Below are 24269 nucleotides of genomic sequence, written 5' to 3'. Positions count from 1 at the left end.
AGAGAGTCCTCCAGCGGGGAGAGGCTTTTTTTCCTTTGGTGGGAACTTAACATTTGTAGATTATTGCAGACCAAAGCCAGAACTAGACTTCAGTGACTCCTTCATGATTCCTTTTTCTCCTTTTCTGTGAACTGTATGGTACTGATCTCTGCTGCACCTGTTTGTTCCTTGATCTCTGCTGCACCTACATTGAGAACGTTCTTCCTGTGGGGCTGGACGTGTTCAAATCAGTGGGTCCAGATGTTCTGTACCCCAGGGTATTGAGGGAGCAACAGAGGTTATTGCAGGGCCCTTGGCACGGCTTTACGAGCGCTCATGGTGCTCGGGCAGGTGCTGGATGATTGGAGGGTAGCCAATGTGGTCCCCATCTTTGAAAAAAAGGAGGAGGGAGGACCCAGGCAACTGTAGGCCCGTCAGTCTTACCTCAATCCTAGGGAAACTCTTTGATAAGATCCTCGAGCACATCTGTGATGGGCCGGCTTCAGAGATGATGCTCAAGGGCAAGGAGCACGGTTTCATTAGGGGCAGGTCATGTCAGACCAACTTGATTGCCTTTTATGATCAGGTCACAAAAGCATTGGATGCAGGTGTCACCATGGACGTAGTCTTTCTGGACTTCAGCAAGGCCTCTGACACCGCCTCCCACCCCATCCTCATTAAAAAATTGGGTGACTGTGGCATTGATGCCTACACAGTCAGATGGATTGCAGATTGGCTCAAGGGTCATACTCAGGGGGTGGTAGTGGACGGGTCATATTCGACTGGGGGGGGAAGTGGGCAGTGGAGTCCCCCAGGGCTTGGGCCTTGGGCCTGTGCTGTTCAATCTCTTTATCAGCGATTTGGACGATGGGATGCAAAGCAACCTGTTTAAATTTGCTGATGATACCAAAATTTGGGGTGAGGTGAGCACGCTTGTAGGGAGGGAAAGACTGCAGCAAGACCTGGATAGGTTGCAGGGGTGGGCTAACAAAAACAAGATGCATTTCAGTACTGACAAGTGCAGGGTGCTGCACGTGGGCAGTAGTAACCAGCAGCACACTTATAAGATGGGAAACTCCCTTCTTGAGAGCACGGAGGCAGAAAGGGATCTTGGAGCCATTATATACTCCAAGGTGAACGTGGGCCGACAATGCGAGGTCACGGCTGGCAGGGCCAACCGCACCTTGTCCTGCATCCACAGATGCATCTCGAGCAGGTCCAAGGAGGTGATTCCCCCCCCTCTATGCAACACTGGTCAGGTCGCAGCTGGAGTACTGCGTCCAGTTTTGGGCGCCGCACTTCAGGAGGGACGTGGACAGCATGGAAAAGGTCCAGAGGAGGGCCACCCGCATGATCCGAAGACAACAGGGCAGGCCCTACAATGAAAGACTGCGGGACCTGAACCTGTTCAGCCTTCACAAGAGAAGGCTGAGGGGGGACCTGGTGACAGTCTATAAACTCACTAGGGGGGACCAGAAGGGTTTGGGGGAGACCTTGTTTTCCCCCAGCGCCCCCTGGCATAACAAGGAATAACGGCCACAAGTTGTTGGAGAGGAGGTTTAGATTAGACATCCATAAGAACTACTTCACTGTCAGGGCAGCTAGGATCTGGAACCAGCTTCCAAGGGAAGTGGTGCTGGCTCCTACCTTGGGGGTCTTTAAGAGGAGGCTTGATGCCTATGTGGCTGGAGTCATTTGAGCCCAGTTTTTCTCCTGCCCAGGCAGGGGGTTGACTTGAAGATCTACAAGGTCCCTTCCGACCCGACTTCTATGATTCTGTGTAGAGCTGAGGACTTTTTCAACACCCATGTGTTATCTGATACCTGCAAGAAATTGCCCAACTAATGATTTATATGTTGAGGCCGATGTATTTGACAGATTTCAATATATAGTCACCTTTTCACTTATTCATCATTAGAGCATCTAGTCTCTGTGGGCAGCATCTACTCAGTAGCTTTAATGGAGGTGTTTGCATTGCCTTCTGCTTTGTGAGTAGGGCACCAGCACCTGCCTGCTGGTCCTGCAAGGATTGTTTTTAACTAAAGCAGGTATGATCAGACCTCTTATCAGCCAAAGACACAACCTCTCTGGGTGCTGGCTTTAGGGAAGAAGTTCATGGAGGACATTATGGGGGTGGTGTTGTGCTTTATGGACAAGCTGCTAATTGACCAGGCTGCCACAGATTGTAGACATGCAGAAAGTTGGGACTGCTGATCTAGGATCCCGACTGCTAGAGCCTGGGACACCCGAGTTCCCTGCTCTTCCTAAATTAGGGGGTGTGAAGGATGCCTCAGATTTCCCAAAGCACCTGTTTTTTGCGGTTAAGTAAGGCAGAATTTAACCCAGATTGGAATGCAAAACCCCTTGGAAAGCTCTTGTTCCAGCTGAGTAGCAAAGGCATGCTGCATAACCAGCTTGGGTCATTTCAGTTACCTCTCAGACTTCCCATCTGCCCTGACGGAAGGATCTCCTGCTATGGATGGAATAGTTTCGTTACGTAGCAAAGAGCTAGCGCACACTTTCTGTACATGCATCAAAATGTATGTTGTCAGCGAACTGTTGGGACCCAGAGGCCTTCAGGGCTGGGTTTTGACCTTTGTGCTTAACTTAAGCCACATGCTTAGCTTGAATTGTGGTCAAGACTTGCACCTGGTGAAAAGGAGCAGATGGAAAAATACTGTTCCTGACATAACACAAATTGGGAAGTTGGCTAACTAAATTGAATAAATATAGCTTGGGCAAAAGAGGAACAGTCAGAGCAAAACCTACCCCCACCTATGAATGAAAAGATCACCTCAGAATAGAAAATTCCAGTTAAGGGTTACTATATTTGGCAAACAGAAGCAAGATTATTTATATGCATTAGGAGGAAGACTTAAGCTAATTTTATGTATTAAGAAATGCAAGCTATCTGGTATACTAAGAGAGGTGAAGGAGCATACATACCCTTCATATCCTACTCCTGGAAGATCCAGTCACTGATCCAAGATGCAAAACTCAGACAGAGGAGTCTGGCATGCCAGACAAGACCTCATGACCTGATCAACCCGTGACATTGTATTGGTTATATCTTGGGTGATGAGCATGTTGAGTGGCTTTTGACTAACTACAGTAATAGAATTGTAACTGGTAAGGGCTTAAGACATTTGTTACTGGTTAAAGAGTAACCATGTCCAAGTCTTGGAATGAATACCCGGTCCAAGGCCCAAAATAATGTAACTGGAGGTAACAAAACTAACAGCTCTTGTGTTGTGCTGGATTGTGGGGCTTTCTTCCTAATGACTGTTCTTGTTTGTTTGTAGCTGTGCACTATAAGCTATGGAAAAGTAAAGCTCGTCTTGAAACATAACAGGTGAGCAGTTTCGGATTTTCATTGGTGTTGGTGGTTTTTTGTTGTTTTGGATTTTTTGGGTTTGTTTTTAAGGGAAAAGGAGAATCTTCAAACCAAAAGCAGTAATGTAAATTAGTGCAACTGAGCAGGTGGGTCTTGGAAGTTTGTTTCACAGTCCCTTTTCAAGTGTTGTGTACATTAGCACAAATCACATTTTGCTAATCGCAAAAACCTCAGCTCATTTTACCCATCAGAGCAGCCCAGTACATATATTTATCTTGAGGGATGGTTGCCATGAAAAAGGATAAGTGCACTGAATTCAAGCTTGACTGTGTTGTGGGGAACATTTTCAGGGGACCCGGCATGAGCATGCATTGATGTAAATAGTTTCATAAGTAGGAAAGCTAGATGTCCTTTGCACCTACAGGCTGGATGGCAATTTAGCCCTGGCAGCAGGTCACAGAGGTCACCTACATATGAGTAGCAAGGCTGCTCCGACACACTGCAATTACAGCTTGTTGGAGCAGACTCCTTAATTAACTGTTAATAGTTGATACGCTTCCATCGGCTGTCTGGTTTTTATTCTGATCTGTTAAGAGCAAAGGCCAAGTTCTGGTCTTTGGACTGGTGCCTGATGGCTTTTCTTGGATTAATGCATTTAGAAATATTTTTAGTCTGCCTGAGATTGGTGCAGGCATTTGGCTAGCTTTTGGAAGGACTGCACAGCACGGAAATAATGACTTTTACAAAATCTACAAAAAACCTCCAGTAAATAGTTTCATAGTTTTAGGGTCGGAAGGGACCTGAGCAGATCATCTAGTCTGACCCCCTGCCATGGCAGGAAAGAGTACTGGGGTCAAACGACCCCAGCAAGGTGTTCATCTAACCTCCTCTTAAAGACCAACGTGGTTCCCATCTTCAAAAAGTGGGGGAAGGAGGACCCAGGAAACTATAGGCCAGTTAGTCTCACCTCAATCCTAGGCAAGCTGTTTGAGAAAATTATTCTGGCACATGTCCACGAGGGGCCAGCAGGGGACTGCGTGCTTAGGGGCAACCAACACGGGTTCATCAGTGGCAGGTCCTGTCAGACCAACCTGGTGGCCTTTTACGACCAGATCACCAAATCATTAGATGCAGGGGTAGCAGTGGACATGGTCTTCCTGGATTTCCGGAAGGCATTCAATACTGTCTCTCACCCCGTTCTCATTAAGAAAATGGGGGACTGCGGTGTTGACACCCACACAGTCAGATGGGTCGCCAACTGGCTGGAGGGCCGCACCCAGAGGGTGGTAGTGGATGGGTCCTTCTCAATCTGGAGGGATGTGGGCAGTGGGGTCCCCCAGGGCTCGGTCCTCGGGCCCGCACTGTTCAACATCTTCATCAGTGACTTGGACGAGGGGGTAAAAAGCACCTGTTCAAATTTGCTGATGACACTAAGATGTGGGGGGATGTGGGCACACTAGAAGGAAGCAACAGGCTACAGTCAGACCTAGACAGGTTACAGGGGTGGGCGGATGAGAATAGGATGAGATTCAACACTGACAAGTACAAAGTGATGCACCTGGGGAGGAACAACCGGCACCATACCTACAGGCTGGGGAACTCCCCTCTTGTCAGCACGGAGGCGGAAAGGGATCTTGGGGTCATCATTGACTCCAAGATGAACATGAGCCGGCAGTGTGAGGAGGCAGTCAGGAAGGCCAAATGTACCTTGTCATGCATCCACAGATGCATCTCGAGCAGGTCACCCTGCATCGCATTGGAGGCTCATGTCCATCTTGTGGTCAGTGATGACCCCAAGTCTCTTTCTTCTGTAGGGCTAACCAACGTAGCACTGCCGAACCTATAAGGATGCTGCAGGTTTTTCCTCCCAAGGTGGAGAACCTTGCATTTTTTGGTGTTAAACACCATGAGGTTCTCGTCTGCCCATTTGCTGAGCTTGTCCAGGTCAGCCTGGATCACCCGCCTGTCTTCTGGCGTGGATACTTTGCCCCACAGTTTGGTGTCATCGGCAAACTTGGCCAGTCCACTCCTGACTCCAGTGTCCGCATCATTAATGAAGATGTTGAACAGTATGGGTCCCAGGACAGAGCCTTGGGGGACCCCACTGGTCACAGGGCACCACGATGAGTGACCGCCATCAATTACAACCCTCTGGGTCCGACCACGGAGCCAGTTTCCCAGCCAGCGGATCATGGTGGAGCCAAGGCCACAAGTGGCCAGTTTGGCCAAGAGGTGATCGTGGGATACCAGATCAAAGGCTTTTTTGAAGTCAAGATATACGACATCAATCTCTTCTCCCTCGTCCAGGTGATAGGTCACCTGGTCATAGAAGGAAATGAGATTGGTCAAACAAGACCTACCCGCAACAAACCCGTGCTGGCTGTCCCTTAGGATGTTAGCCTGGGCCAGTCCCTCAAGGATGGCCTCCTTAATAAACTTTTCTAAGATGTTCCCCAGGATAGAAGTCAGGCTGATGGGCCTGTAGTTATCCGGATCCACTGTCCTGCCTTTCTTGAAGGTCGGCACCACATTGGCCTTCTTCCAGTCTTCGGGCACTACACCAGAGCGCCAGGAGTTTTCAAAGACCCGTGCCAGGGGCTGGGCTATGACGCTCGCCAGCTCCTTGAGTACCCTGGGGCGCAGGTTGTCAGGGCCGGCTGACTTGAAGGTCTCCAGCTTCTCAAGGTGTTCCTTCACGAGGTCAGCATTGATGGAGGGTAGGGGATCCCCATCACCCGGATCTCCCTGTCCCATAGCAGGCATGGGCGTCCCATGGGACTGATGAAAGACTGACGCAAAGTACCTATTCAATAGGTTGGCTTTTTTCTGGGCGTCATTTGCCAGTTGCCCCATCTGGTTTAGCAGGGGTCCAACGTTGCCCTTGCTTTTCCTCCGGCTCCCCACATATCTGAAAAAGGACTTTTTGTTGTCCTTGATGCTTGAAGCTAGCTGGAGTTCAGTTGCAGCCTTGGCTTTCCTGGTTTGCTCCCTGCAGGACCGGACCAGCACGGAGTAATCCTCCTTGGAGGTGAATCCCGTCCTCCATCCTTTGTAGGCTTTCCTTTTTAGCCGCAGGAGGTCCGCTAGGTCCCTGGAGAGCCAGGGGGGCTGCTGTGCCTTCTTGCTGCCTTTCCTCCGTGTTGGAATAGATGTAGCTTGTGCACTGAGGATCGTGTCCTTGAGGAGCAACCACTCTTCTTGAACTCCCATCTCCCTGGCGTCATGGTGCCTGAGGGCCTGACTGACTAGCCTCTTGAGCTTGTCAAAGTCGGCTTTTCTGAAGTCAAAGACTTCTGTGTTGCTGACTGACTTGCCAGCTTTACGGCGCGTGGTGAAGGTGATCAGCTCGTGGTCGCTGTCACCCAGCTTTCCATCGATCACTAGGTCACAGATTATGTCATCCCCCGTAGCCAGTACCAGGTCGAGCAGCGCTTTGCCTCTCGTTGGCCCATAGACTTCTTGAGTCAGGTAGAGGTCATCCACGCACGAGAGAAAGCTTTGCGACCGCTCGGATTTTGCTGAGTGATCTTCCCACGAGATGTCCGGGTAATTGAAGTCACCCATGACAACCAGGGTCCTGGAGCAAGCGGCCTCAGTCAGTTCCCGGGCGAACTCCTGGTCAAGCTCGGGACTTTGAGTGGGAGGTCTGTAGTAGACTCCCACCGTTGTGTCCCCTGTGCCATATTCCCCACGAATTTTTACCCAGAGGGTCTCTAGCTGTCCGTGCCGGTCGCCAACATCAGCTTGCAGGGACATGTAGCTTTCCTTCACATAGAGAGCTACACCCTGCCCCTTTTGTCAACACGATCCCTCCTGTACAGGGTACAGCCCTCGATACCCGTGGTCCAGTCGTGGGTGGAGTCCCACCAGGTCTCCGTTATCCCAATGACATCATATTTCTTTGCACTGAGCAGGAGGACGAGCTCGTCCTACTTGTTGCCCAGGCTCCTGGCATTAGTGTACAGGCAGGCAAGTGTGCCCTTGGGGGCTGTTGCCTTCCCCACAGATTGTGCCAGGGCTGTGGCAGGGGTGGGCTCCCTTAAGTGCCCCCTTAAGTGCCTTGGTCCGCTGGCTTTGCAAGGGCCGTTCAGCGGGCCAGCAGTGGCGGTAGTCCCCCCATCCCCCAGCGGGCTTAGTTTAAAGCCGGATGGAGCAGGTCAGCCAGCCTGGCTGAGAAGAGCCTCCTCCCCAGGGGAGAGAGGTGGAGGCCATCTCTTCCCAGCAGCTCGCTGCCTCTCTCGCCAAAGAGCGGGCTGTGGTCATGGAAGCCAAAGCCTTCCCGATAACACCAGCGCCGCAGTCTTTGGTACACTGCGTGGATCCTCCTCTCCCTCCTCAGCCCATAGCCCGAGACTGGGAGGATCGACGAAAACACCACCTGAGCTCCCAGACCCCTAAGCCCCGCTCCCAAATTCCTGTAGTGCCTCATGACCTGGCTGGGGGTGCTCCGATGAACCTGTGTTGGGTGCCCCTAAGCATGAAATCCCCTGCTGGCCCCTCATGGATGTGTGCCAGCATAATTTTCTTGAACAGCTTGCCTAGGATCCAAGTAAGACTAACTGGCCTATAGTTTCCTGGGTCCTCCTTCTTCCCCTTTTTGAAGATGGGAATCACATTGGCCCTCTTCCAGTCTTCTGGCACCACACCAGAGCACCACGAGTGCTCGTACAGCCGTGCCAAGGGTCCTGCAATGACCTCAGCCAATTCCTTTAGTACTCTAGGATGGAGATTGTCCGGACCAGCGGACTTGAATATGTCCAGTCCCTCCAGAAGCTCCCTAACTAGTTCCTCACTAACCCTTGGCCCAGGTGCGCCTCCCCTGGGGCCCGAGGGGGGCCTAGTGGTGGGGGTGGCTCTTCCGGTCCCTGCTTAGGAAGGTGGAGGCAAAGAAATCTTTAAATATGTTAGCTTTATTGTCTGGTGTGATGACCAAATTTCCTAACGTGTCCTGCAGGGGCCCCACCTTACCCTGAACCTTCTTTTTACCCCCTATGTATTTAAAGAAGGAGTTCTTATTGTCCTTAGTCCAGGAAGCTAGTCCCAGTTCCACCTGTGCCTTGGCCTTCCTGACTGCCCCCCTACTTCCCTAAGCAACTGCAGTATAGTCATCCCTCCTTTCCATTACAAATAGTTTTGTAATGTTTAATGTTTTTCACTTGTAGGCTTCAAATCTTCGCAAGGGAAAGTATCATTGCCTAGCAGGTGGTATTCTCTGTTCATAGCACTAGTGAGATCATTACTGGAATATTGCCACCAGGTCTGGAATTAACACTTCAGAAAAGAGCTACAAGTCTAACTGGGAATCAGGAAAATCTACCTTATAGTGAGACAGGAAGGAAGCTCAGTTTAGCTCTTCTGAGAGAGGGGTAAGAGGTGATTTGATTGTGGTCTACCATACCTGCCTGGTGAAGGGAATGGTAGGAGACAGGTAGAGGTACATCTTGTAGACTAAATAAATAAGATATAGGGAGAGCGCAGGAAAGGCAGAGTGGCCAGCTCTTCTATCTGATAGGACTATAGATAACAAGTTCAGTGTCTGGAAGCTGAAGCTAGTTAATGTCAGTCTAAAAAGAAGGGATTCATTTTTAATAGTGATGATAACTAATCATTAGAGCAGCAAACACAGAAATGTGGATTTTCTGTCATTTGAAACTTTAAAAAGATGCACATTTTTGAGTTAAGAAATGCCATAGTCAAGCAGAAGGTATGAACCCGGTGCAGGGATTACTAAGTGAGATGGTTTGTCATGGAGCTGCTTTCCTTTGAACCTGGTCCTTTGGGTAACACAGAGATGCATTAATACCAGCAAAGCTCAGCCCTGACTCAGTGGTCCTTCTGATGCCCTTTCCAATCCATCCAGTTTTTAAAATGTATCGTTCAAGGACTGGCCCTGAGGACTTTTTTTCCAAACGGCTTTGCAACAGCAGCAAATGTTTGAATGTTAAAGTGAGAAAGTGAAGGCAAAGATTTAAGAACTTGTGTGGTTGCATCTGGAATAGCTGTCAGTAGGGCTATGTGAAGCTTCGCTCCCTGATTCAGTTCGGTGGACTCGGCAGCAGACCTGGAAGTGATCTTCTGGGTCCACTGGAGAGCACACAGGACCTCCCTGCGCCCACCCGGCTCGGTGACAGGTGCCTCCTGGGTCTGGGGAAGGGCACCTGGGGTCCCCTTGCAGCCGACTGCAGAGCCTTGGGGGAACAGGGGAGTGCCCCCCCAGCGTGCTTCCCGGCGGACCCGGAAGTGGACTGGAACTGCTTCTGGTCCACTACCAGGTTTGCCACCAAGCACGCTGGGGGTCCCCCGCACTCCTGTGGATTGCTCCATGTGCCCCAGCATCGCAGTGTTCACAAGCTGCCTGGTACCTCGAAGTATGTCAAAAAACATTTAAAGCTGCGTCTGTGTCTGAATAGATGATTCTCCGAATCAGCATCAAATCTTTAGATTCAGATTTGGCCGAATTGAATCGGGACAGCGATCCAAATCAACAAATCGAATCGCTGTCCTTGATTCAGGCCAAATCTGAATCAAATAGGGCCTGTTTTGCACACCCCTGGCTGTCAGGGTACACTGAAGTGTCAGTGTCAGTGTTTTTGTAGTTATTTAGATGGAAGTCCTCAGCAACTGCCATTATTGGCCTTAAATGGGTTGGGAGCTGCTTTTGTAGTTCACTTGTTCTTTTCATTCAGGTATTTTGTGGAAAGCACCCACCCTGATGTCATTCAACAGCTTCTGCAGGACAAAATTATTAGAGGGTGTCGCCTGAGAAATGCCGAGGGAGAAGAAACGGAGCTCATTACTGAGACATTCACGAGCAAATCTGCTGTATGTTGGGCTCAAAGCCACCTTTTTAAAGGGTTTGATTTTTCTGTGCAAGGATGTACGTATGACCAGAACTGTTGCGCAGTCTGTGGTGATGATTTCTGTTTACGGGGAGTGGGTTCATTTTATCTTTTGTTGTAACTGCTGTTCTGTTCTCCAGTAATGAACCACAGCTCATCAGAGATCTCAAATGCAGACTTTCACAAAGTGTCCTGAACACCCATTTCAGATCTTGAAAACCAGTGAAGGAGCTGGCGGTCCTTCAACGTCACAAGGCCCAGACGCTCAGAACAAACCAGATGTTCCAGCCGACCTGTTTAAGTTTTATGAACAGATGGACAAAGATGAAGAGGAGGAGGAGGAAACGCAGACAGTATCTTTTGAAGTTAAGCAGGTGAATCTGTGATAGGTTCTTGGCATCTGTGGTTGTGATGGGACCCACTGTCCCCTAATTTGTGAGCTGGATAAGGTGACCGATACTGAGATGCTCAGCCAAAGGAAGTCACGCAGACTGGAAGGGCCTCCTTTCCTCTGTGCAGGCTGCTTGAAGGAAGGGCTCATTCAGAACCCAGCCAGCCTGGTTTTTGGTTTCATGCTCTGCAGTATTGCTCTTACTCCTGATGCCAGCCCAGATGACCAGGGTAGGGTACTTTTTTAGATTGGTGCTTCAGTCACATGCTTCCCTTATTTTACAGTGTAGAAGCGCTGGGGTATGAACTGTTTGATTTCACATGATTTGTCTCCGTCTTTCAGACTGTATATTCTTTGGGCAAACTTTATCATATTTGTATCATATATATATATATATATAACAGAGCATGTCAGTTCCTGACAGATGCAGGATACGAATTGTCCATGGTTGAGAGGCTTTTTAAAAAAGTTTTTGTAAATCCGTCATAAACTTGGCCAGTCTAATGGTGGAAGCATTAAAAAGAGAACCTGCTGCTATTTAGGTCAATTATTGCCATTTCCCAGCAATTTAAATCAGCATGCCATTGCGCTAAAATAATTATTACAGGGGAGTAAAGATTTCATAAATACCAGATGTGTAGCTGGTGCTGATCTTTGACTGAATAATGGGCAGCAGAGGCTCTGTTTTAGGTTTTTGTTGGAGAGTCAGCTCCTTGCTACCTCACAATGTAGATTTGTCTTAGTTGTGTGAAAGAGACCCTCTCAGAAGGACTGTACTGCTAACCCCTCAGATTTGAATATCCTACTTTTTCATTTATCAGGCAACTTTCTCCCCCTTTTTTTTTTCTTCATACTTATCTTGTTGTTTTGGGGTTTTTTACTGGGTTGGTCACCAGAAAAGCTCTTGGAGGTACATTTAAACCGCTAGCAAGGGTTGCAAAATAAACTTGCTTTTACACAGGTCCTGTATAAACAGTGGGTATATATAACAAAAAAAAAAAAATCAGCAGGATTCAGAAGTGTAATCCTTCCTGTTTTTGAAGCTTTCTTTCCTTTTCAGGAAATGATCGAAGAGCTTCAGAAGCGCTGCATTCATCTGGAATACCCCTTGCTGGCTGAGTATGACTTCAGAAATGATTCAGTGAATCCGGACATAAATATTGACCTGAAACCCACAGCTGTTCTCAGACCTTATCAAGAGAAAAGCCTGAGGAAGATGTTTGGGAATGGGCGAGCTAGATCAGGAGTCATTGTCCTGCCGTGCGGTGAGTTACTCGTGTGTGTCTTGGCTGACTGATGTGACATCTCCCACAGCTGGTGGCGCTCTTACATTTGTAATGCGCTAACTTTTGAGCAGTGCATCAGATCAGTTCTAAAATTTCCAGAAAGGTTCTAGATATAAGTGGGCAGAGCACTGCCTGTTTTGATGGGAAGGGGAAATGGAAGCAAGAGCATCTGATTAGCAGATATGCCAGCTCCCCTGCATCTGCTAATGTCAGTTGTTCAGGAAGCTGATTCACAGCAAACATTAATTCCTTCCAACATACAAATGCTTCTCTGTCTCAGCTGTGCTGATCCACTCAATGCAGGTTGAAGAATGTCAACACCCTTGACAATTTGTCTCCCAGAAAGAAAGACAACAAATGATGGAAGTGTAAGGAAGTGGGAAAGAAACTACACAGAGAATTACTTAGACTGGGGGCGGAGGGGAGAACAGGAAACTGGTGGCAGGGGAGATGGGAGATTGTTATAGCATATCTGGCATACTGAGGAGAGTCTGGGATGGAACGAAGGTACAGATATCCACTGGTATGATGGAGGGAAAGGAGGGAGGAGGAGATGGTGTAGGAAGGTGGAGGGCATGTTGAGCTGGCACGATGGAGAGCTGGGATATTTGCAAAGTATTACTGAAATAGGATGGGAAGTGTGAAGAACATGCAGAGCTTGGGGGATGGTGGAATGGAGAGATGCAAGGAGCCTTTGGGATGCTAGTTAAATAAAAGGTTACTGAAGCCACGTCTAACAGTAGCTTTGGAATGAAGAAACTGGTAAAATCGGCTCGTCTTGTTGCAAAGTGCATTCATTGTGGTTCTGCTGAGCCTTTCTGGCTTTTCTGCCAGGCCCCCTTATGGAAGCGTGGTTTTTGTACGTACCTGTTTGTATGCACAGCCTGTGTCTTTTAATTCTTAAAGCCACAGATAACAAGAAATTTGTCCTTCTCCAGCTGAGCTCATGAGTAACTATTTTCCAGTCTCTTTCCTCCCTTCTCTCTTACTTTTCTTTGAGCATGACAATTTCTGTAGGACAGTTATGAATGATGATTGCTTTTCTTTTTTTCTAGGCGCGGGCAAGTCTCTTGTCGGAGTCACAGCTGCATGCACAGTCCATAAGCGATGCCTGGTACTTGGCAACTCTGCAGTGTCTGTGGAGCAGTGGAAAGCCCAGTTCAAGATGTGGTCCACCATAGATGACAGCCAGATCTGTCGATTCACCTCAGATGCCAAAGACAAGCCCATTGGGTGCTCGATTGCCATTAGCACATACTCCATGTTGGGGCACACAACCAAGAGGTCTTGGGAGGCAGAGAGAGTAATGGAGTGGCTTAAAAGTCAAGAGTGGGGCCTCATGATCCTTGATGAAGTGCACACCATACCTGGTAAGGGAGTAGCATTACGAAGCCCCTCTCATCATGCCCATGATTAACGCAGTGCCTCTTTAATACTGTTTCCCTTTTCATTTCCTCAGAATATTGAATGCACTTTTAGCAAGCTCCTAGTTTAGTGCTTGAAACATAACTATATAAACATGTTATTTGGTAGTGTTGGAGCAATGCTGATTCTGTCTGCAAGGATTTCTGTAGGTGGTATTTTGTGTTGGACAAACTGTATGGCTGGAACAGATATATACTGCAGATGCAATACGTTCTCCTTCAGGTCAAGCATTGCGTTCTGGTCTAATTGGGTCACCTGAAGCAGAATGCATTGCATTCGAAAGCATGTCTGTGTCTGTCCCAACCATGCAGTTTGATCAGTAAAAGCTATCACCAGCAGCAATCCTTGCCTCTTGTCTATTATTTGATGCATGTTTTTCAGCCCTTCTGTGAAGATCAATTCCCAGAGTCCTCTCAAAGCAATGCAGCATTTCCTACACTGAACACCTTCAGGAGCAAATTGGATGCTTACCTTGCTGGGATCCTATGACCCCAGCTGACTTCCTGCCCTTCGGGCCAGGGGCTGGACTTGATGATCTTCCAAGGTCCCTTCCAGCCCGAATGTCTTATGAAATCTATGACGCGTGTTATTCTTCGTAGTGGGAGGAATAGTTGTATTAAAGTTAGATTTTCCTTAATTGCAGCAGTAACAGTGTCATATCTGGGCGAGTTGTTCTCATGCGGTGATCTGGAAGACAGGATAGTCGCACGCTACTGGCTCTTAAACTGCAGCCAGATACTTTAAGACCACTAAATGCTCATTTACTTTTCATCAAAGCAGCTTGCCATGTGGATGTTGTACCACTGTGAATAAGGGGAGTTGATCTGCATGCTCTTAAAGGGAGATGGAAATGTCATAAACCAAATTCTTTTTATGGTCGCACATCTAGACAAGGAGACTTTTAAAGTCCATTTCCACCCAATAAAATGCTGTGAATACTTATGACAAAACTATATCTTTGACCAACACAGCTACAACCATCACCCCCAAAACATGGTGAATACTTGTGGTAACTTGTAAACTGCCAGGTGAGAATGGGATGATGGAAGGGAAGAAAGGAGTGCTAGTGATGAGGAGGCACTCTGGGCAGAAATGCCTCGCTAATCCCGCATCTGCTTTCTGTTATATTTTACACAGTTGATTTGGATGCAACTGTTATGTCTTGGGAGAAGTAGGAAAATATTGGAAAGTGGAAGTGGCAGAAATGGGAGAAGGGTTTGTTGATTGGCAGCCCCTTTAGGGTAGGAATATTCTGCTCCCTTAGTTCTCTTAGGTTCATCCCTTCTTAGACTTAAAAGTAAGGTAGAGAATATAGGCTCTGCTGCTAGCTACCGTAATGCTAAATGCTTGAAATACCTCGGGTAGAGGACAGGGTTTTTTGTAGGCGGAGGATGCTGTGGTAGGCTAGTAGCTTCTAGAAGTAGAAGCCCCGAAGTCTCTTCCTTTCTAATCTGGTTCTGAAATGGTATGTGGCGTAGACCAGTGCTTCTCAAAGTGGCGGTCCATGGACCGGTGCTGGTCCACAACCCACCGGTTGCCAGTCCGCAGCAAGTTGCCAGGAAAGAAAAACGTATATTTTCAGAAGCATAACACTGATATGTCATAGCGCCACAGTTTGTACGTTCCAACTCTCCAGGTGACGTCACGTCATGCGAGGTGAGGAAAGAGAAAGAAACAGCCGGTCGCGCATTTGTGTGGCGCTGTTGCACGCAGTTGCTGCCACCAGCTGAACCGGGCACCGGTCCTTGGCCCATGGGAAAAAAAATTGCCGGTCTGCCACATCAGATAGTTTGAGAAGCACTGGCGTAGACCAAGTCCCCTAACAGCGCTGCGTCTGTTCTTCTAGTGGGGCAATGGGAATAATGGAGAGATCTGAGGACTCCTGTGTTTTGTAGTGTTCTGTGAGTGTGTCAAAAACTGCAGCTAGTCTGAAACGACCATTAAATGAGGGTCCTGCCTGAATTGGATCAGCATTGCTTTGCACAGTGCTCATTGTTGTGGCACACAGCTCTGCATCTTTTTAGGTGGAAGGTCCATGTCCTTGCAGTGCTGGTCTTTTTTAATCCATTTGTGAAACCAAAATGAAATTTTCTGTTCTGTATCTCCTAGCAAAAATGTTCAGGCGTGTGCTCACCATTGTACAAGCTCACTGCAAACTGGGACTGACGGCTACCCTGGTCAGGGAGGACGATAAAATCGTGGACTTGAATTTCCTGATTGGCCCAAAACTCTATGAAGCCAACTGGATGGAGCTGCAGAACAATGGTTACATTGCCAAAGTGCAGTGTGCTGAGGTGATGCTCTGCTCTTTATTACCACTCGAGTACCATGCTGTATTCTGCAGTCTACAGGCGTTTGCAGGCAGAGCTATCCCATTCCATATCTTGAATGAAGAGAAGCATTTGTCCTTGAGAAACTGCAGCCCTGTTGAGATACTGCAGTTCAGGCCAGGCTGTCCCTCATCATCACTAAGTTCATGATAACTCCTGCACGGTGCATTGTGTGGTATCACGACTGATTAATGTGCTCATTTTTGTGGCTGGTCTGGTAATGCCATGTTGATTGTTTCTGGCCCCACCTTCAAACATGTTCGCAGAGGCCACTGTGCTGATGTAGTGTTGCAGTCCTTGGTAGTCAGGTCAGAAGGGACAATTTTGACCATCTACTTTGATGTCCTGCCTGGCAAGGCTAGCAAGCCCGGTGGTACGTGGTGGAATGGAGATCTAATTTTTGACTGGTACCCAATTTGAATTTAAAGACGAGATGGGATGGTGGTTACCACAGCCCTTGGGAAAGCTCATCCAGTGGTTAGATGCGAGTGCTTTATTTCAAGTTCAGCCTGGTGTGGCCATTGATTCTAGTCACTGGATTTTCATAGTTTCATAGTAGCTAGAGTCGGAAGGGACCTAGGTAGATCATCTAGTCCGACCCCCTGCCTTGGCAGGAAAGAGCACCGGGGTCAGATGACCCCGGCAAGGTGCTCATCTAACTTCCTTTTAAAAATCCCCAGGCTAGGAGCCTGCACCACTTCCCCTGGAAGCTGGTTCCAGGCCCTAGCCGCCCTGACTGTGAAGTAGCGTCTCCTAATATCTAATCTAAACCTACCCTCCGCCAGCTTGTGACCGTTATTCCTGGTCACTCCTGGCAGCGCACGGGGGAACAGGGACTCCCCCAATACCTGCTGATCCCCCCTGACCAGTTTGTAGCAGGCCACAAGGTCCCCCCTTAACCTTCTCTTGTGGAGGCTAAACAGGTTCAGGTCCCGTAGCCTCTCCTCATAAGGCCTGCCCTGCTGACCCCTGATCATACGAGTGGCCCTCCTCTGAACTCTTTCCATATTGTCCACGTCCCTCTTGAAGTGTGGCGCCCAGAACTGGACGCAGTACTCCAGCTGCGGCCTGACCAGTGCCGCATAGAGGGGGAGGATCACCTCCCCGGACCTGCTCGAGATGCATCTGTGGCTGCATGACAGGGTACGGTTGGCCTTCTTGACTGCCTCCCCACACTGCCGGCCCATGTTCATCGTGGAGTCAATGACGACTCCAAGATCCTTTTCCGTCTCCGTGCTGGCAAGAGGGGAGTTCCCCAACCTGTAAGTGTGGTGCCGGTTCTTCCTCCCCATGTGCAACACCTTGCACTTATCAGTGTTAAACCCCATCCTATTCTCATCCGCCCACCGTTGCAACCTGTCAAGGTCAGCTTGTAGCCTATTGCACCCTTCTAGTGCACCCACATCCCCCCACATCTTAGTGTCATCAGCAAACTTGAACAGGGTGCTTTCTACCCCCTCATCCAAGTCACTGATGAAGATGTTGAACAGTGCGGGCCCGAGGACCGAGCCCTGGGGGACCCCACTGCCCACATCCTTCCAGGTCGAATTTTGTTAATCATTGCAATGTGATTGTATGATCTGTCCCTTAGTCGGTGAAGCAGACGAGAAAGGTGAATCTCAGCTGTCATGTTAGAGAAGGGAAACCTTACTTCTTACACATTTTCTTCAAAAACTCGAGGCACTCATGTAGTTGGAGCATGGCAGAGAGACCTGGAGTTTAGTCACAGCGGTGGGTGGGGTGGAAGTCCTCCAGGGTCCTTCCTGTTTCCTTCTTACGGGCCACAGACGGACGTGCTGTTTGAAGCACCCCAGACAGAGTGCAACATTGACAGCCAAAAAAGTGCTTCAAAGGTGATGTCTGAGGAAAGAGGAACTTTAAAACATCTAATTTTGAAGCACTTCGTGAAACAACTGCCCCGTCCAACCATCCTCCAGCACCCTGCAGTGCTCCTTTCCCTCACATTGCTGAAGGAGGAAGCGGGGTAGACAGCCAGCGAGCACTGTCCTGTGCGGCTGTGCAGAGGCAGAGGCATGCAGGGTTTCCTGCTCTCCTGGCCCTGGCTGGTGCTGGGCGACTGCATGCCAAAGTGCTTATGTGGGTTTGGGGGTTTACATAATGTAGGACTTGGAGCACTTTGCATGCCTGCCTGTCCCTGGCTTCAGGATTTAGAGCGCCCTTCCTCCTGCTTTGATTTAACCTTAAATAAAAAACTGGAGGGTGAGAGGGAGTCACTGTCACAGCGGTTTCCATTTCCAGCTCTCAGACCATTGCTGTAACAAGGGAGTTCTGAAACAAGCTAATTCTCCTTAAAGTAAAAATAGGTAAAATCCCCAAGCAAACTGAATGCCCGTCTACAAAGCTCTTGATCCTTTCACTAATCTTCTCCTTCCCGAGCTCTTGGGAGGGCAGTCAGGTTGGAGCACACATGTCCCTATCCTGTCTACTGGAGCTGTTCCATTAAAACACGGTTGGCCAGACTCTTCTTGTATCTGCTTAGCTACAAGATTACAATAAAGCTGACCAAGAGGCCTGAAAACACACACAATTAGTTCTCAGTTGTCTGCATTTTCCCTGGCATAAGTCATTTTTTCCCCCTTGCAAAAATAAAATGCTAGAAAGTGACAGGTCTTTTGAAAAAAAGAATGACCGTTTCATGGCCATTCTAGATAGATGAACAATTAGATAGCCCATCAAGTGACAATGAATCGAGCTGGCAATGTCTCTTCAGCCATGAGCAGGTAATTTGGTTTCAGGAGCAGAGTTTACTTGCTCTGTATCCTGCCTGGTCATTCCCGACTTGCCTTGGGCAAAGACCCGTACCGTAGTGTGACCTCTCCAGGCGTGCTGTGCGACTTTGTGCAAATTCATGTTCTTTAATGTGTGGGACTTCTGGGGGGTGTTAATTTAGGATCTGTATTCTAAGAAAGACAAGACGTTAACAGTGGGAACGGGCAAGTTTCTGTGCCTAGACCAGGCTTGCATTTTCCCTGTGCACCAGTCTGGTTTTCCTCCTCCCGCTGTGCAGAGGTGGGGTGTCATTTCACACCTGGCACAGTCTGCTCTGGGCTGACGGTGCCGCGGGGCTGTTCCTGACTTCCGACTTACCTTGTGGTAACAATAGAGGGCAGTGCTAGCATTCGTCCAGGTGCTCCCTTTCCGCCTACAACACGGTGAGGAGCAGAATGTAAAATTATGTTAGTGGCTGCAGCATGTTCAGGGTGAGTGCTCATTAGGGGTTTCTGCCAGCTGATAACTATTTCCAGTAACTGTTTTCAGAGGATTGCTCCCCACTGCCATAGAAAGGTCAGGCCTTGAAGGCACATTTGCAAACCTCTGAATTGCTGAGATTAATGGGGATGAGCGCTCAGCTCTGGCCGTTTTAGACACTTCAGTCAGTGTGCGAACAGAAGCTGATGTGCTCGATGGCAGCAAATCCTTTGTTGCGCTCTTGAAATCTTCTGTCTTCAAATATTTTTTTATTCTCATCCTCCCTTTTCCTCCTGGGAATATTCACAGGAACGAGAAAGTTTACCTTTCATGCAAGGGGTGGGCAGGAGCAATAGTCTACTTCATACTTACCTCATCGTTCCTCCAGGCTGGTGAGACAGCAAGCTTCTTCCCCAGTTACTGTGGCCTGCCTGTTAAGTTGCGCCCAGGAAAAGGCTAAGAGAACTTTTTTTTAGCCACATCTTCCATCCCATGATGCAGACGTTGGGCTTAGTTACTGGTGCTCTTCATGACTGAGCAGGTTTGTTTTTAAACTTCCTTAACTGACAGGACTTACTAACCAAGTTTTCATTTGCTAGTGTGGTTAACACTTTCATGCGGCACTGCTGAGTGGAGCAGAAGACTATGAGTTTCTAGTCTGGTTTAGCATTGAGGTAGGACCACTACATTTGAGGCAAGGTCCTCAAAATCTGTTGATGATCTGTAATAATACAGACTAGAGAGAGGTGGGTAGCTGTGTTTAGTATGAAGTCAGGCAGAAGATGGGGCAGGGTGGCACCTTAGAGACTAACACATTCAGAAGGGCAGCAGCTTTCCTCAGTAACACCTCACAAAGGGTATGGGCTTGTGACAAAGGAGATTGGCTATTTGCTTTTGTCTACAGTGTGAAAAACGACATGTCTTTCAGCTGACCCTGGAACTCAAGACATTACCCAGTGCTGTAGCAGTGGTTGGGGAGACCCTCCGAACACGACTTGTTAGGCCCGCAGTGGATTCCTAAAGGAAATGCTTGGGCTCGCGGCAGGCTTCAGTAGGTGAAACTGTGGCCTGTTACGCAGAAGTCGGGACGCATGACCATATTTGTCTCTCAAATCTAACCGTTAAAGTTTAAAAAGAAAAACCGAGACTTTTTTGTAGTTTTGCACGTATTCATTTGTTTTGGTTCTTTCCCCCCAAACGTCTAGGTTTGGTGCCCCATGTCTCCCGAGTTCTACAGAGAATACGTCGCCATCAAAACAAAGAAGCGGATACTGCTCTACACCATGAACCCAAACAAATTCAGGGCGTGCCAGTTCCTGATTAAGTTTCACGAGCGAAGGAATGACAAGATCATCGTGTTTGCTGACAACGTGTTTGCCCTGAAGGAATATGCAATCAGGCTGGGGAAGTAAGTGATAATGAATTGTTCCTTCCTGGGAGCACATTTCACAAATTTCACTTCCAGCATTTGTCCAAGAAAAGCGAATAGGAAATGGCAGCAGGCTTTTTAGGTGAACTTCAGTGCGTGTTGCTGTAGGTGGCATTATTCTAAGGTGAGCTGTGTGTTCAGTGCCTGCCATAGAGGAATCCTAAACTTGTGTGGAGACTTCATAGTAGTAGTCGCAAAGAAATGGTTTGGGGATCAAGAGAAGTGGCTAAAGGCAGGGTTATTTGGACGGTGAACTCTGTGACTGTTGCGTACTGTAATCTCTCCCCCGTATGAATGAGGAGCACTTGGCCCATAGGATCTTCGGGGCTCTCAGCACCTTCCCTGCTTTCCTCCCCCGCTCAGGTCCTGTGGCAGACTCATCTTAAACTGAGATGTTTCACTTTGAGGGGCACAGAGGGGAGGCTTCTCACATAGTCTGTGCCATCCATGCCTGGTATGCTGGGGTTTCCAGGCACTAACGGGATATGGCTGACAAACAAAATGGTAGCACCATTCGGCGAGAGACCCGTGAGCTTCTGTGCTGCCTTGGAAGGGCTCTTTGCATGTGGTCCAAGTACAGAAGCAAAGAGCAAGCCCATCTGAACTTCGCTACACAGCATCAGCGTTCTTGCAGGATTGGAGAGGGGACAGTCGAGGAGAGTTCTTGGTCTCTTCCTTGTGTACAGTCCTTCTCCAGGAGTGGATTCAGGGAAGCCAGCTCATTTGTCACAACCCCAGACTGGAGCCATTGGGTTCTCCTTTGCTGTTAGAAGTGGTGCAGAGAGAGCACTTGACTTTCCAAGCCTCTGTTGTCCAAGGAGTTTCCAGTAGCATTTCTGGCCCAAAAAACAAACTTTCTCCTTATCCCTTTCCAAAATTTGTCATGAGTTTTGACTGGCATTTGAATACTCCTGCTCATTGTGATTTCAAATAATAAGCAGGGCTAACAATGCTGGAAGATTTCCAGATTCAGAACTCGTGGTCTTTCATCATTATCCTTAAACCCGGCTGGACAGAGATTAGCTGGACAGAGATGATGCTTCTGGAATGCTATTAATGCTGTGCAGTGTTCCATAGAAAATAATTAATAAAACGTCGGGTAGGAAAAGCTGGGTGGTTGTCTGCTAAATAGCAGCTTGTACAATGATAGACTGGGAAGATGCGTGGTAACTGGTGTAAGAGAAGATTTATGGCAGAACTACTGTGTCTTTGTTTGGCTGCGTTTCAAGTGACTTCTTCCTCCGCATAGCACTCCTCAGATTTGGAGAGGATCCCGTGGTCATGCAGCTGTCAGCACCACGAGAGAAGCATTGCAGTCTTGAAGGATTCTCCTCTTTGGTTAGAGCCCTTTTCTCAGAATAGCTCTAATCCTGCTGTCCTAGCAGTTGGCCTGTCACCCAGGCCGTTCTAGATCCATGCTTCCCAACCTGTTCGCCCCCCAGGCTGGATCAGCGGTGCCAGGTTGGTCCACCGGCCCTATCCAGTCTGTGTGTGATCCAGTGCACAGGCCCTGGGATGGATCCAGCCGCATAGAGCTTGGAAATTTGGCATTGGTGTGGTGGCAGTGTTAATTGTCACTGCTCTCGCTGCCACATTTCTGTCCTCGTGTGGGCCAGATGACATGACTCCACGGGTCAGATCTGGTCTGCATGCTGGGGATTGAGCACCCCTCTTCTAGATCATATGATGCCTCTTCTTGGGAGGCATCATATGATCATGGGATCATCATTACGTCTACAAGTTGTCACATCTCAGTCAGGCCTTTCTGGGCCTTATGGGTTTGAGATGTGTGTTGAGTGTAAAAGCATCCTTGAGGCTTGGTATTTCCCCAGGAGTGGGGAGATGCCGTGCTGTGACTTTTGGTTGTAATTCAGCATTTTGTGTTGTGTCCTGGATACGGAGTGCCCTGTTGCTCATTAGTTCATCACTATAATCCCAAGTGAGGTATGGCCAGGGGAGGAAGAGCATCCTTGATTTTTCATTTAACGGGTTCAATCAAAGGAAAAATGGGCAAATGTTTGACCAGCTCTGTGGTCTTGGGAAGCAGTTCTTTATAGATGTGCAAGGTACACGTGCTTTAATTCTAGCTTAGCAGTGAGATGTTTTGTGTAAAGTTTGGATTAAAGAAAGCATCATTTTTGTATTGTAAAATAAAATGATAAATGAAAGCTTAAAGTAAGGGACCCCATACACTGTTGGCTCCGACACAGTTACAGAGTGCCGCTAACCAGTTGACTGTTTAAACGAGTTGGGTGCTGTTGGCCGTTTCATTGTTAGTCACAGCCAAAGAGAAGATTGTTAATAAAATACGATAAGTAGAAGAATTGGATTAGAAGAGAGTTGGTCTGCTTGGTGACGCAGAAATAAGCTGAAGCTTGCTCTTGAGGAGGCATTTAGAAAGCCCTCACCAGGGAGTCAGATGGCAAGATGCAGAAGACTGTCAGGCTGTGCATTGGGTTCTTGTTCTTGCTGGGATATATGCCAGCCCTCAAACTCAGCTCAGGGTTGGTTTGTTTGTTTGTTTGTTTGGGGGGTGGGGGTGGTTAATAAAAGGGAGCATGAACACAGTCATGCAAGGTAGTTTGGAAGCCTGAAAGAGAAGGGCAATCCACATCTACAAGCACAAAGAATTGGAGCATCTCATTTCTTTCCTCTATCGTTTGTCCTTTCAATGTGAAGAAGGTAGCCTTTGCTGCTCTCACCTTGAGACCAAAGGCACTTCCCACTTCTGTCAGCCTTTGAGTGTGCACTGGCCAGGCCTGCTAGGGAAGTCTGGCTGCTGCTCTGCTGGGGAAGGCCAAACTGCCGCTTACGTCCATAAGGCACTGTGGATGTCAAGCTGGTCGCACCACCTGATCTCCAGAGGTAATTGGAGACAAGAATTTCCAACATCCATCTTGAGGCACTGCGGCTTTCATTAGAAGGGAAACTCAGATTCTTAAGGATTCAACCAGGAAAAACCAAGAGGGACACAGCTGTCCATGTGCTGACTCAATGGATTTGTGGAACAAAAAAGCCCTGCCTTTGTATTTAAACAGCTGCCTCCCATCTTTCATGTAGGCTTAGCAGATATATTCAGTCCATTGATCTGCAGTGCCATCGGCGTGCATCAAATGAGCACCATTTGCAACTGTCAGGAATTATTTCTGCAGAGAATGGAAAGACATCTGCCTCTGGCAGATCAGGTTGCTCCAGGTGGCGGGTCAGCCTCCTGTTGGGCAGGGTTACTGTCAAGAGGTGAAAGGGTTAGCAAAGCCGTGTTAGATCTACTTCCATTTTTATATTGACCTCAAAAAGGTAGCATTTGTATATGTTGTGCTCTTTTATTGCATAGTCTGTGGGTTGAAGAAAAGCTGTGCACTTCCATGGTGCATCAGTTATCCAAATGTAATGCAGACCATGCTTGGGAAGTACACGATCCCGTTCGTGTGGTGTAACAGTGCAGCAGCGGGCTAGCTCCCATTGTTTCACGGCTTTTAATAACAGTTCTGTGACAGCTGCTTCCCCTTCGCTGTTTCTGGTGCAGTTAAAGTACGGGTAGTTCTGAACTAGATGACGTGATGGAAAGACGCTGTGCAGTTTATACCCTTAACCAGTGTTGTTCCAGCGTGAGCAGGGCATTTGGGATGGCATTATGTAATTAAGCAAATCGTGCACTTCTCTGGTACGGATGTACGCAGAGTTAGTCTCATGCCTCCTGTCCAGAGTCTCTGAGCTCCTAGGAACAAACAGCTGTGAGAAGTCTTGCTCTGATTACCTTGCCTCTGATTACCTGTTCTCTCCTTTCAGACCTTATATATATGGTCCCACTGCGCAAGGGGAAAGGATGCAAATCCTGCAGAACTTCAAGCATAACCCAAAAATCAACACCATCTTTATTTCCAAGGTAAATGAAGGCATTCAGTGTGACAGCATCACCTTGAAAGAGACTGTATTTTAAAGAAACAGTAAGTTACACGTGCTCTCTTATTTTTGATGTACTTTTATTGCACCTCACCAGGTTTGTTGTTCATTAAGCCTTCGTTTGTTACTGTGGGAAAATAGCT

General features: G+C 48.1%; 1 protein-coding gene across 1 annotated transcript in view; it reads left to right on the top strand.

Moving 5' to 3' along the window:
- ERCC3 (ERCC excision repair 3, TFIIH core complex helicase subunit) overlaps window positions 1-24269 on the top strand; it is a 40512-nt gene that overhangs the window by 2943 nt on the left and 13300 nt on the right. The window contains exons 4-11 of the mRNA XM_090046078.1: window positions 3282-3331; window positions 10000-10135; window positions 10362-10526; window positions 11604-11808; window positions 12885-13199; window positions 15364-15548; window positions 20000-20202; window positions 24013-24109. Coding sequence (XP_089902204.1) covers window positions 3282-3331; window positions 10000-10135; window positions 10362-10526; window positions 11604-11808; window positions 12885-13199; window positions 15364-15548; window positions 20000-20202; window positions 24013-24109 — 1356 coding nt within the window. The remainder of the gene's footprint in view (window positions 1-3281; window positions 3332-9999; window positions 10136-10361; window positions 10527-11603; window positions 11809-12884; window positions 13200-15363; window positions 15549-19999; window positions 20203-24012; window positions 24110-24269) is intronic.

Source organism: Crocodylus siamensis, chromosome 4, assembly GCF_052110815.1.
Source record: "Crocodylus siamensis isolate JL-2025a chromosome 4, ASM5211081v1, whole genome shotgun sequence".
NCBI classification, from domain to species: Eukaryota; Metazoa; Chordata; order Crocodylia; family Crocodylidae; genus Crocodylus; species Crocodylus siamensis.
Note: the sequence above shows the minus strand (reverse complement) of the source record. Positions and strands in the feature narration are given on the sequence as shown.